General features: G+C 37.8%; 1 protein-coding gene across 1 annotated transcript in view; it reads right to left on the bottom strand.

The window, feature by feature from the left end:
* Positions 1-15323, bottom strand: part of LOC126297659 (BTB/POZ domain-containing protein 7) — a 70849-nt gene that overhangs the window by 32061 nt on the left and 23465 nt on the right. The window contains exons 5-7 of the mRNA XM_049988743.1: positions 13837-13912; positions 1478-1945; positions 1039-1211 (exon numbers count right to left, since the gene is read on the bottom strand). Of these exons, the coding sequence (XP_049844700.1) occupies positions 1039-1211; positions 1478-1945; positions 13837-13912 (717 nt within the window). The remainder of the gene's footprint in view (positions 1-1038; positions 1212-1477; positions 1946-13836; positions 13913-15323) is intronic.

The following is a 15323-nucleotide window of genomic DNA, read 5'->3' as shown; positions in this document are numbered from 1 at the left end:
GGTGGTCATAATGTTTTGGCTCATCAGTGTACATTAAAAAGGTTTCAAAATAGGAATAACTGACATTCTAACAAAATGTCTATTTCATCTTTCGATCGAATGATTGAGAACTTCACCACATACCAGAACTACCAACAACTTATAACGCAGTTGCATCCACAGATATGTAGCAGTCTAACCATGTGAAATTATCATGCTTTAAGACACAGTGCTAGTGAATATCACAGCAGTGCAAATAAAAGCAGCCACAAAATAACATAACATATAAAAGCAGCACAAACATTTTATACATTTCTGTTTTAAAACTATTTATAACCAAAAAATAATAATAATAATTCATGGGAACCCAGATATCATTGGGCAACAGGTACATATTTAAGCAACTACCACATTTCTACTATTGGGTGCACTGAGGAACTGACTGCATCCACAAACTATTTTCTCACCTTCTAAACAGGGAGAAACCAATTCATTGTTGCAATATCCTTCTCCTTCATATCTTGAATAAACCAATGCATAATTTTCTATTATACCCTAAATCCATGAGTTCCATATGTTGCCTGAACCTTTTCACTTAATAATAATTCTACTATACAGATCATAGCTAATCCCTCCACTAATCATCAAATCCTACACAGTTCTGTTTTGTTTTTAAGAACATGACAATGGAGCAACAAACATAAACTTGCTACCAGTGAATATACTATACTATTGCTTTTTTTTTCCTTTGCAGACATTATCTGATTGATAAACAGAATTACTGCTTCATCATTTTAATAAGATTATTATTATTATTATTATTATTATTATTATTCCATGTTTCTTCCTCTATCCCTATTAATTTACATTGCTTTGTAATCTACTTCTCCTCAACCATATAATCTTGTTCTGTTATTTAAAATACAAAATCAATACCACTTACAATAGTATCTGTTTCTCAATTACATATTACATGCCAAGTAAAAACACATAATTGTTTTTATTTTAACCCATCATTTAATTTTTTTTTAAATGGTGAAATCATAAATGTATTTTTACCTCTAGCAAATCAGAGACAGCATCTGGCAAGTTGAACTCTCTTACAACACGAAGTCTTAATTGTTTATTGATTTCTTGGCGATTAGATAATGGCAAGGCAATGGCTCTTTGGCAGCTTGGAGACTGTCTTAACTTCTGCTCCCTTTTTAACATAGCTGTCATGGTGGCAGCATCTGCAAAAGGGCAAATTTTTAAAGATATGTATAAATGTTGAAGATAAAAACAGTAAGTACCTCAAGTAAACAATTTCAATGCAAAAAGTTATTACATTTAGAAATATACATTTAATCCTTACTATATGTGTAATAAAAATAACTGTGAAATCTAGTAACCATTTTCAGATAATGGCTTTGTAATCTGCTTCTCCTCAACCATATATTCTTTTGCTGTTATTTTAAACAACAGCTTTTAAAGATGAAATGTGGAACATTGCCCATACCTGGAAGTGCTGCAGCTAGAACATCAACACCAGCTGCACCCATTGGTCGAGGTTTCTCCTCCACCATGTACAGCGTATCAGGAATGTCAGGGGCATATCGAGCTCTTCGTATTCGAAGTAATTCTACCTCCTGTAGCATATGATCATCAAGCTGTGCCTTTATTTCTTCATAATATGGCATGAACAGACGAGGCCGAACAAAAAGTCCATTATTCTTCCCACATCGTATCCATGCGTTTAGGCGCAAGTTCTCTCTTTCATCTCCTATCATGTGACTGGGTGGCGTGCTTACAAGGCCCCGTCTGATTGCTTGGCTAAGTACTTCACTACTTGGAGGCAGTACATGGTCCATACGTACCAGTGGCAACAAATCTGACAAAATTTCTCTAAGTTCAACATCACTCAGGTCGCGTTTCTTTACACCCTTCCTTGACACTGAATGGGCTGTATGGCTAAGAAGATTAGGCTCTGTGGAGATTGAAAGGAAATAAAGGCAATATATGAGATAAAAATAAATTATCAGTGATAAATTCAATATATCCAGCAGAAAGCAGCACATCTAACAGGAAAAACATACATTATGAAGAAAGAACAGTAAGCAAATATTCACAAGAAATAAGAACCACTAAACAAAGCAGCTTTTAACATATGTGATGGTAACCGGCTGTTCATAATTGGTATAGAATAAAGCAGTTATACAATGGCTATATTTTTGCAAAACTCTTCAGGCTTCACTAATGATACCAGTTTTCAGTACCAGTTATTATATTAGGTTATTATATTAGCACATTATGGAACCCATTTACAATGAGCTACACCTCTGCCAATTGTCCTCATATCTTAGCTACAGCCAGTCTTCACTTTTTTATTGTGTGTGTCACTCTTAAAAAGTCAGATCATTGTAATACAAACTTTTCTACAACTTTTATTACAAAAATCTGATTTCCACTTTTTATAGTTATTTCCTAATGATACATGGTTTCACTATTACAGGTGACATAAAGTCATTCCTTTCCTTCTCCAAGAAAACTACTATAGTGACAAATAGTTCAAGATTTGCAGATCTTTGAGGTCACGATGTCAAAAGCCACTACTTGTTTCCCAGTCTGAAGTGATCACCATTATGGTTCAAAATAGGGCCAATGTGTGCCATATCTACATAAAATATAGAAAACAACAACAGTCCACACACACACACACACACACACACACACACTCTCACACACACACACACACACGCAGAGAGAGAGAGAGAGAGAGAGAGAGAGAGAGAGATTCATAAATCCTCTATATCCATGACACTATGCCCTGTCAAGGAAAGTACCAGACTTTATCACTAAATGAACATATGAGATGTGTTCAAAAGGTATCAAAAATTTTGTATTTTCACAGATAGTATTTGTCTGATTTGCATGATTTATTATTGCCGTGTTGGTAAATAAGGCTGAAATGTATTTTTACACTGGTAACCACATTGGATGTTTAGTCTGTGGTCAGCTGTCAAGAAGGTTAAATGTGTCTGCCTACAAGTGCCAATTATTGATTTGTTTTAAAAATGCATCAGAGAATGTTCAGTCAATTTTGCTATAAAAATGGAATAATAACAAAGATTTAGAAATGCAGAATATTGCTTTTGGTGATTCTGTTGGGAATAAAATGGGTTTACGAGTAGTTGTTTCCTAGATGGCCGTGAAGTAGTAGACTATGACAAATGTTCTGGATGCTGCAGCACATCAACAACTTGCAAAAGTATGTTTTAGTCTATAGCCACAATTTATTTTGATGATTGGTTACTGCTTTCAGACAGTACCATCTTCAGGCGCATGCCACAAAATCTTTTCGGATGTGTTGGATATAAAATGTAGAACAGAAAAATTTGTGCAAAAGAAGGTGCGTTTTGAGCGAAAACATCAGCAAATGGAAGTTGCTCTGGCATTGCTAAATGAAGTCAAGAATGATGCATAACTACTGAAATGCGTCATAAGAAGAGACGAGACATGGGTGTACAGGGTAAGACATAAGAACTGTGACTCAATTGCCCCAGTGGAGGAATTCTGGATCACCAAGACTGAAAAAAACTCAGCAAGTGTAGTGAAATGTGAATATTTGCATCGTGATAATGCATCTGTACCCACTTCATTGCTTGCTCATGAAATTTTGACAAAAAAAAAAAAAAAAAAAAAAAACAACCCACTGTACTGATGCCCCATCCTCCATATTCACCAGATAAGGCCCTGAGTGACTTTTTTCCTGTTTCCAAAAATAAAGAGGACCTTAAAGGGCCAACATTTTACGAGCTTATACGAGTTTAAAAGTGCATCATTAAATGAGCTGTGTACTATTTGAAAGAGTGAGTTCAAGGGGTGTTTCAGGGATTGGAAGGAGTACTGGCATAAGTGTAAATATCTAATGAGAACTACTTTGAAGGACAAAACATTAATGTAGCTGAACAAATAAAATTATTTCCAAAAAATTAAAATTCCCGAAACTATGTGAAAACATCTTGTGTCAGAATAGCAACTTTTCAACCTTCAGTCGTCTAAGGCCAGACTCAAGGTAACCTTCAGAACTTATATCCTGGACTGCATGGCCTCAAAGGGAGCCCTTTTCTTACTGAGTTTATTTGTACCCTCTGCAACTAATTCTGGAATGGCACCAGTGTGGTGTGTCTCTAATTTTCGGTGCACCCAAATCTCTCTCTCTCTCTCTCTCTCTCTCTCTCTCTCTCTCTCTCTCTCTCTCTCTCTCTCTCTCTGTGTGTGTGTGTGTGTGTGTGTGTGTGTGTGTGTGTGTGTGTGTGTTCCTTCAATGTAATTATGGTATTTTCTTTTTAAACATGTTCTATTAACAGCCAAGCAGGCCACAATGAAAGTCGAGAGCAACCTATTGTTAAGATTCCAACAATGTAAAAAAATGACTGCACTATCATAATCTACAGACTTTACACCACATGTTGCCATATTGTGACATTATTAGCATCTATTGTGTGATTACAGACAGTACTTCCAAAATAGACAACATCAATGTTTCCTTTCGACCACATGCCATCATTGAATTCTTAGTTAAAGGGGAAAACATGTGATGCTGAAATTCACTTCAGTCATCAATGTGTATACGGAGATGCCTGCATGTATGTCAGCAGTGCTAGGAGATGGGTGAAACATTTCAAATATGGAAACCTGAGTATTCAAGATGAACCTCATGACAGCCACCCTCGAACTGCCTCCAGAAACGCAAAAAGGAGAGTTGATGAACACATTAGAGAAGACAGGTGTATCACAGTAAACAAAATTGCTGCAAAACTTGCAGCAGGACATGGCACAGTGCAAGAAACGATTTAAGGCTTAGGTTATCAAAAAGTTTGTGTCCGCCGGACCCCACATTTCTTGACCTAAGACCATGAACTTGAGAGAAGAACAATCACCCAAAACCCTCAGAAACTTGAAAATGAAGATGACTATTTTTTTGGTGAGTATTGTGACAGCCAATGAAAACTGGTTCCATCATTACAAGCCTGAAACAAAATACCAGAGTACGCAATGGCACTGCTCGGATTCATCGCTGGAGAAGAAGAACGGCGGCACATTTTTCTGGGAAAGTAATGGGCACTGTCTTCAGGGATGCACAGGGTTACATTCTGACTGATTTCTTTGAAATTGGACAATCCAGAAATGCCGTTGCCTCACTATATCCAGACACTTTTGAAGCTCTATTGTTCATTGCACAATAAACGCCCTGGGAAGAAGACCATTCTGCAACAGGATAACGTGTGTCCTAATAATGCTCCTGTTACTGTGGAGAAGATCAAAACATTTGGCTGGAAAACTCTTCCACGCTTTCCCTACAGCCTTAACTTGGCACCCTCCAACTACTATCTTTTTGGTTCTGTTAAGGTACAGAAGTGAGGCTAACATTACAAGACAGTGAAGGATGTTTGGCAAGCAGTGTGTTAGTGTCTTCAGGAAGCTGTAACGGAGTTCTATCGCAAGGGTATTTCCAAACTTGCAGAAACATGGGAACGTGTGCAAGACTACAAAAATAAATTTTTACGGACCAATCTGATGCCTTGGTAATCCGATGCAAAATCCTGGGTCATGAAGTTAAATGAATAACAACTTCCATTCTACATTGACTGCATGTGGTGGGCTGGTATTTGTCACACATTTTATTCATCTGCAGAACAATTTGAATTTGACTCTTTTTGAGGGTTTGGGTGAAAAAATTACATTAAAAATGACATAAAAATGATGACTGCACACAATTTTTGTAAATCCATGGCAATCACAACAACTGTGGCGGTGGTGGTAATCGTTACAGGATACCACCCTTCCTTTCCAGGTTCATTTAGTGTTTAAAGATAGTTCAATGTCATCTCCATTTAACGAGTGCACAATCATATCTGTGCTGTTACAGACTATTTTTTAGTGGTTCTTGTTAGAGAGACTTTGATTTATTGGTCATTTTGTTAAGCAAGTTTCTTTATTTGGAAGCAACTCAAGACACAAATGTGTAACAAATAGCGTATAACAGACATCATTTTAGCAAAATAGTTCATCTAGGATTAAAAAGGAATCACCGATTGGAACACACGAATAAATTTAGCTTAAACTATGGCATATATATTATTATTCTTCATAACAACACAGTTCAAAACACACTCTCCCCCAACATAAAACTACCACATTTTTCTGCATACTAACAGACAAAGAAACACATTTCTTTGTTCTCAAATGCTATAACGATATCAGAGTTACAAAGTGACAGGCACCTGGATGTTAAAATAAAAGCTATCATACCAGTTACCAACCAGAGAATGAGCTTAGTCACACTGCCTGTTTGTTTGGCATTGTCATACCATACTCCAGTCAACAATTACAGCTGCTTACATAACTGTTGTGATTCATTTTCATCATGTGTTCTGTGTATTTTTGTTATCTTTTAAAAACACACAAAAGGATGTCTGCAGCTAATAGTGACAGTATGCAGCGAAATGATAAGGCTATTAAGATCCTGCAAGGCGAACTCATCACTGCATATTAACGGAAGACACTGGATGGGCTTCAGTACTGAATTGCACAAGTGCGGCTGCCGCACAAATTTGGGTATGTGGGTGACAGCGAACCTCCAACAATTCCCACTTGCATGTCGAGTTGTCAATCATTTTGCTATTCTAACCCAAGCGTAGGTCCTACAGCTGAGTAATACAATAAACCATACAACAGCCCACAGTTGACATGGTGCCACAGCATAACTTACGATCACATTGATATGTTGTTGTGTCTGTGCATAACAAAACTCTTTATTTTGCAGTCTTGTGCACATTCTCTTCCTAAACTGGGCTTTGCTATATGTTCTGCAATACCAGAAACTGAATATTGGTTACTGTTTTGGTATTTATAAACGGCGAATAAAAGTATTTCAAATTATCTCTGATAATATATATAAAATATTTCATCTGAATACAATTCACTATGAAATAGCTTTTATCAGGTAAATTCGCATTTTCATATTTTGAAGCATAATTCACATCTTTATTTGCATTTTTCGCGAATGTGAATTGTTCAGATGACCACATCACATATGGTGTCAATGTCCATTTGGTAAGTGATGCTAAGGAATGGGGAGGAGCATGCTATGTACAGCTGAGGTACTCATACAATACTATCACACAAACCATTCCAGCCACAAAGCAAAAAAGGTATATTTGATTGCAGATTGTATCCCACACCATGAGAACTATTTATGGCAAATGTAGGTGTGGACATGACTAGCATTTGCTAATGGTTTTTCAGTTAATCTCGCAACATGCAATAAAGTTCCCACAAGTGATGTGGTTGTCAGCTTATGGTTTTCCACTGAGCTCAAAACCAAGACACTTAGGTGACACTGTGACAAGTTTGGTTGTGATGATTTACACTTGCCCCATACAACTTACAGCTGTGATGTCCCTATAATTAGCTTACAAACACATATGCCACAGACTACTACCTGCAAAACTGATTCTGTATGGAAAGCACACAAGGATTACAAGAGCAAGTAAGACAATGATCAATCTTTATAAACATATCTGCAAATAGTTCAAAAAAACTTATTGTAACGTAACAAGTATTTCTGACAGTTCAGAATTTAAAAGTATAATTAATTAATTGTAAACATATCCCAGAATTTGAAACAGTTCTAAAAAGTAACAGGATGCATTTAATATTTTGTGCCAAAAGTTTTACAAAACATGAAATCAACAGTAGTGTGACACTTGGGACAAATCTAAGTGTTTACCAAAATAACAGGATGCACATTTTTGCACATTTTTTTGCAGTGAGTACAAAATGTCATTCCACAGAAAGAGAGTTTAGGTTCAAGCTGTTCAGGCAAATTTAACTCTCAAGAGCAGCCTACAAGAAGCTATACCCTTCTACTAGCAACTACAGTCTGTAAAAATAGTTTGTATCTTTAAAGAAAACATCACTTTACTAGCATATATGCTCCCGGCATATACCATAGCAACTCAGTGAAATTTAAACCCGCCTCCAATAGACTGGGCATCAACACATTGGGGGTGGGGCAAAGATATCAAGATTAAATTTATAAGCACACATTTTTCTCAGACTCCATTTGAATGTAACATAGATAATGAAAAGTAGTACGGCTGTATTAACCTGAAGGTTGGTATGAATACTACAGTGCTTTACTAGGCATGGCTCTATTGTCGTTGCCTACCTCTGACCTCTGAACTGCCTGAATTAGGTAGTTACATGGATATTTACAGATGAACATGGACCCCTAATCACTGTGCAACTTGTCATTTTTTTGTATTAACAAACACTGTCAGAGGTGAAAGAAGATTTAAGGGAGAGAGAAAAATTCTATAACTGACCAGAGATTGAACCCCACAACTTTGGATGTAGTGTCTCGTACTTTATCACCAAGCTATACACTTTTACAGTGAGTTACTAAGTATATATGTACATCCTTCACTACAACCACAGGAAAAGATACAACATCCTTCTCTTTTCAGCTCCTTCACACCAATCACTTCACTTGTGGAACCCAACCTAGATCTCAGACTGAACTACAGATAAGTTTGTCACCACAGCCAAGATTTCATATTTCACATGAAATTAAGAGGGTTGGAACTTAAATAGTGGCAACTATTTATTCACAACCGATACAAAAGAGTTACATGTTTGCACCTTTTACTGTCCTTCAAAGGCACCTTTTACTGTCCTTCAAAGCAGTCACCAGCGTTGTGTAGAACCCGTCACCAGCGATGTGGAACGCATAGTTTACCGTTATCAGAGCCTGTTCTGCTGATGGTGGGAATGTAGCAGTCTACTGCCTGTCGAATCTCTGGAAGAGTTTTGAAGCGAATACCACAAAGTGGTTCCTTCATCTTCGTAATCAAATCAAAATCACAAGGACTTAATTACGGGGAGTATGGTGGATGGTACAGTACTTCCCAGTCCCATTGACAGAACAGCGCAACCACAGCTTGTGCTGTATGCGCCCACTCATTGTCGTGCAAAATGATGGGTGGGTTACACAGAAAGTGTTGGCACTTCTTCCGCAAAGCTGGTCACAGGTGATGATCCAAAAATGAACAGCAATACGACTTAAGTCCTTGTGACTTTAATTTGATTCCGAAGATGAAGGAACCACTTCATGCCATTCGCTTCAGAACTGTTCCAGAGATTCGACAGGCAGTAGCCCGCTCTATTCACACCATCAACAGAACAGGCTCTGCTAACAGTATACTACACCTTCCACATTGCTGGCAACGAGTTTTACACAATGCTGGTGACTACTTTGAAGGACAGTAACAGGTGCAAACACGTAACTCTTTTGTATCAGTTGTGAATAAACAGTTGCCAATAATAAAACCAACAATTTGGGGCAAATACAGAGTGTGTAGGAAAGGTTGTCAACCAAATTTGTATTTTCTGATGTCTGGTTACTAGCTTGGCATAATGCAGGAAGTGAAGGAAAGTGTCCACAAAATGCAATAAATCTGTGTTACTCTGTTTGTGGTTATCATCTGATTAACAGCTTGTGGCTCCACACGATCCCCCTCACTGTCTGCTTCCTGCCCAATATTACGAAACATTGTGAACATCTGATTTATACAGTGCAAAAGTACAGTCTGTGGACAGCGCCTTTTAAACTTCAACCCTTGGCAGCCAGAGAGACAGTGGTCGTGTGTGTGTGTGTGTGTGTGTGTGTGTGTGTGTGTGTGTGTGTGTGTGTGTGATATGGCAAGTAGCAATCTGCCCTTTTTTATGTATGATGCAAAATAACTTTTTTCACCTTCAGGTGCTAGGACTGACACCACCACCTGCTACCATTTAACTACGCAATTCAGCTTTGTAGGCAAACTACATCCAATTTTGAACAAAAAGTCACATTTGAAGTTAGATAAATTATACTTTAATAAAGCTATGCAACAACAGCAAATTAAATGACAGAAAAATGTAACTTCCTCTTGCACGCCGTTAACACTTCCCATGGTAGTTTTAGTGTCAACAACAAATCCTCCATTTTTCTATACACCCCTCTCTTGATTAAAACTCCAATTTCAAGATTTCTTACAAACAGTTACTGCATCACTGTAACTTAGTGTGCTATACAGTAGCAGGGCATTCTCCAGTTTACTAGTTTGAAGTAATTGGTATGGCTGATGACTTGTTTTAGTCTGAATAAGAATGGTACTGTACTTTGATCGGTTTATGGGTTTCAACGCACCAGTAATTCTCTCCGCCCTTTATGACTAAACAGGTATTTGGATATAGGTTCTCTCTGGTCATAAATGGTCTCGCTCATTTCAGCCACCTCATTAATATAGATGTTGATCTTATAATGTAATCTACCTACTCATCAAGAAATGTCTCCGTTAATCTTAAACACCAGTGCAACTGCACAAGCACCTAGGGGAATGAATAACCATTCAGGTCAACCCCTGCGTGTCTGAGTCTCCTAATTCTAACACTGGAATGAGGGTGCGCATAAGTCAAACTCACATTATCCTAGATAGGCCACAAGGCTACAAAAATACAGTGATGTATACAAGAGTGTACATTTATGTTCAAAACAAGAATTGAAGTTCTTGAAAGACTACATTCTTGTTCTTTATCACCAGGTCCCTCATTACACAAGGAACTCCAAACAAATTAAAATACTTTCCTAAAAAACACAGCACTGCTGACAGGAAAGAGTCATTTTCAAGTAATTCTTCACTGGATTGAACAACCCAACTAGGTAAAATAGAACACTCTGGACTGTCCATATAATGACAACTAGGCACATCATAGCAAAAAAAATGTAGTCAAATTAACATATCAAATACAACAGTAGGAATAATTGTAAACATTGGGCATAAAAACTCAACTACATGAAGAAATGCTAATAGCAGACTGATACATCAAAATATTACTTAACTATCTCTGAGACCACAAACTATACCATTGTTGACTAACAAAGATTTAAATGACAACCCCCCCTCCCCAAAGCAACAGGACAACCCATGGAAGCAGCCTATCGGAGATAGCCCGCAAAACAAATACCAAGAATTAACACTACAGAACAAATGCATTAAGTGATGCTTAACGGTCTCATGGCAAACAAAAATTGCAGAAATAAGTGAGATACTGAACAAAAACTGAAGGCAACAGTTTTTCACTTCAACAAAATTTCGTGGACTTGGTGTCAAGATACTGAGAACAATTTCGTGGACTTGGTGTCAAGATACTGAGAACCAAAAATAAAACCACATGCAAATACATTACGAGCATTGTGGAAGGGAAGGGGTTAATACAGAATATGCACGGGAAAGCCAAAGCCCCTTTGAAAGTTAAAATTAAGTGACTTAAAGGTAGTGGTGTAACTCTTGAGTAAATAAAAAGTAAGTGCCTACCTTATCTACAGTTCAACATCTCCTTTCTATGGGGAGTAGTTATCTTGGCTCATTGCACAGTATGATAACCAAATAACCCTCAGTGTCTTTTCAACAGTAGTTAATAAAAGCATGATCAGCATTTACAGTGCTTGAAGAAAGGAAAGGAAGATTAGAGTTCAATGTCCTGTTGGCATTGAGATCATTAGAGATGGAGCACAACCTCAGATTGTTTCAAGGCTGAGGAAGGTAATCAGCCCTGCCCTTTCAAAGGAACCATCCTGGCATCTGCCTGGAGCAAGTTCGGAAAATCACATAAGAGATGGAAAAGAGCCACCATGGTACAACAACCGTGTTAGAAAACTGTTGCGGAAGCAAAGGGAACTTCACAGCAAACATAAACATAGCTAAAGCATTGCAGACAAACAAAAATTACGCGAAGTGAAATGTAGTGAGAGGAGGGCTATACGAGAGGCGTTCAATGAATTCGAAAGTAAAGTTCTATGTACTGACTTGGCAGAAAATCCTACGAAATTTTGGTCTTATGTCTAAGCGGTAGGTGGATCAAAACAAAATGTCCAGACACTCTTTGACCAAAATGGTACTGAAACAGATGATCACAGACTAAAGGCCGAAATACTAAATGTCTTCTTCCAAAGCTATTTCATAGAGGAAGACTGCACTCTAGTTCCTTCTCTAGATTGTCGCACAGATGACAAAATGGTAGATATAGAAATAGAGAACAGAGGGATAGAGAAACAATTAAAATCGCTCAAAAGAGGAAAGGCCACTGGACCTGATGGGATACCAGTTCAATTTTGCACAGAGTATGCGAAGGAACTTGGCCCCCCCTTCTTGCAGCGGTGTACCGCAGGTCTCTAGAAGAGTGAAGCATTCCAAGAGATTGGAAAAGGGCACAGGTCATCCCCGTTTTCAAGAAGGGATGTCGAACAGATGTGCAGAACTATAGACCTATATCTCTAACGTCGATCAGTTGTAGAATTTTGGAACACGTATTATGTTCGAGTATAATGTCTTTTCTGGAGATTAGAAATCTACTCTGTAGGAATCAGCATGGGTTTAGAAAAGACGGTTGTGTGAAACCTAGCTCGTGCTATTCATCCACGAGACTCAGAGGGCCATAAACACAGGTTCACAGGTAGATGCCGTGTTTCTTGACTTCCGCAAGGCGTTTGACACAGTTCCCAAGAGTCGTTTAATGAACAAAGTAAGAGCTTACGGACTATCAGACCAATTGTGTGATTGGATTGAGGAGTTCCTAGATAACAGAAGGCAGCATGTCATTCTCAATGGAGAGAAGTCTTCCGAAGTAAGAGTGATTTCAGGTGGGCTGCAGGGGAGTGTCATAGGACCGCTGCTATTCACAAAATACATAAATAACCTGGTGGATGACATCGGAAGTTCACTGAGGCTTTTTGCAGACGATGCTGTGGTGTATCGAAAGGTTGCAACAATGGAAAATTGTACTGAAATGCAGGAGGATCTGCACCGAATTGACGCATGGTGCAGGGAATGGCAATTGAATCTCAATGTAGACAAGTGTAATGTGCTGCGAATACATAGAAAGATAGATCCCTTATCATTTAGCTACAAAATAGCAGGTCAGCAACTGGAAGCAGTTAATTCCATAAATTATCTGGGAGTACGCATTAGGAGTGATTTAAAATGGAATGATCATATAAAGTTGATCGTCGGTAAAGCAGATGCCAGACAGATTCATTGGAAGAATGCTAAGAAAGGAAGTAGGTTACAGTACGCTTGTTCGCCCACTGCTTGAATAGAGCTCAACAGTGTGGGATCCGCACCAGATAGGGTTGATAGAAGAGATAGAGAAGATCCAACGGAGAGCAGCGCGCTTCGTTACAGGATCATTTAGTAATCGCGAAAGCGTTACGGAGATGATAGATAAACTCCAGTGGAAGACTCTACAGGAGAGACGCTCAGTAGCTCGGTCCGAGCTTTTGTTAAAGTTTCGAGAACATACCTTCACCGAAGAGTCAAGCAGTATATTGCTTCCTCCTACGTATATCTTGCGAAGAGACCATGAGGATAAAATCAGAGAGATTAGAGCCCACACAGAAGCATACCGACAATCCTTCTTTCCACGAACAATACGAGACTGGAATAGAAGGGAGAACCGATAGAGATACTCAGGGTACCCTCCGCCACACACCGTCAGGTGGCTTGCGGAGTATGGATGTAGATGTAGAAAACCCAATGCAGGATGACCAGGTGTGAATTTGAAACGTCATCCTCCTGAATTCATAAAGCGCTTGAAAAGTGATACTATACAACAGAAGACCTCAAAGGGGTATTTGCATTTTCTGGCTTAGTGATTGGTAATATTAGGTCGTTCTTCCAGAAATATGATACTTAGACCCCACATTACTGCATATTAATGAGCTACATACAGATTGGATGGAAATGAAAAAAAAATTTAACTTTTAGTTCGTACCTCGATCTTCCATTCGGCGAATTAGTTCGTGTTCTCCCCATTTCAAGACAGCCTGCAGAACTTCCAGTTCACTTGCCTAAGAAAATTGAATACATTAAACTTTCAAATGTATACAACAACATAAATTAGTAATTATATTAAGGCAAAGAGGAGGAAAAATAGATACTACCCAATATATATAGAAATTGAGAGTTATTAACTGAATAAATTAGACAGAACAACCTCTTGCAAATATTAATCAATACATTTCCTCATTGTGTTAATCTCCATCTCTTTAACTAATGTTTCACTTAATTTAAAAAATAACAGAATTGGAAATATGCAATTGAACACTGTATTGCTTATTGTAGTAAATGACACTGTCTACCATAAACTAAGCATGGCAGATATACACAATACATAATAATGGGTGTGTATTATTTAATACTGATTGGGCACTACATAGACACAATGACCACTGCAATGTAAGCCACTCTGTGGTGTGCAGTAGACAGTGTATAAAGTGTGGTTAAAATAAAACTGATACACAAAATTCAGTAAGTTCACATAACATAAGTTACCCTAATCAATGAACAGGAAAACTATTCTTCGCGGAAGTTACAGGAATTGCCCATCATTGATATCAATGCACAACCTTGTTGCTGTGTAGGTTGTGCTGTCAAGAAATGATGAAAACACTTTTTGGGTTCATTTTATTTTAGGCACTCTGTAGTACATCATTAACATTACAGTTCCATTTGAGGCTGGTATGTAAGCCTAACTTTAACTGTGATAGACACTACATAATGTGTGCATAGAAGATAGTAATGTGTCTCTTGACTCCCCTTTGAAGGAGGACACTCTTAAGTTCAAGGTTGGTCCTGTTTATAAAGAATAATGTCTTTATTTTAGTTTCTCTCAGAAGCACTTGTTGAGCACGTATGTGATACTCTCACACCAATTAAACAAAATCATGAATAATCTCACAGGTTTTGCTTAAAACCTTATAGATTTCTTATACTAGATTCCAATACTGTTGAGATAATCACATATTGCACTTGGTTATGAGCAAGAACTTATATGTAGGTTCCTTTGATATGTATTGGAGTTGTGTCAATCTGTGGATAAAAATACCATGTTTGATCTAACACAAGGATGCTATTTTTGACATATCATTAGTATAACTATGTCCCACATCCACTGTACTCATGTCAATTATCTGATGTTGAATCATATCAATAATACAGAATAAACACAACACCACAAATAGAAATTATTCTGTCCATTGAACTGATAGCCTGCAGTGCACAAAAAATAAGAAATAAATGTCATGTCTATATTTGTGGTCCTTTTGACTTTGTTTCGCAATAAGCTTGCAACTTCTTTTAAACATGCAATCATGATCGCTGCTTTCTAAATAGTTTTAGAATACTGTTGTCAATTTGAGGCGGACCTTTCCCATCTTTGTTATCTCTTATGGCATATATATAGTTAGCATACACAACATT

Source organism: Schistocerca gregaria, chromosome X (genome assembly GCF_023897955.1).
Source record: "Schistocerca gregaria isolate iqSchGreg1 chromosome X, iqSchGreg1.2, whole genome shotgun sequence".
Lineage (NCBI taxonomy): Eukaryota > Metazoa > Arthropoda > Insecta > Orthoptera > Acrididae > Schistocerca > Schistocerca gregaria.
This window is presented reverse-complemented; position numbering and strand designations above follow the sequence as displayed.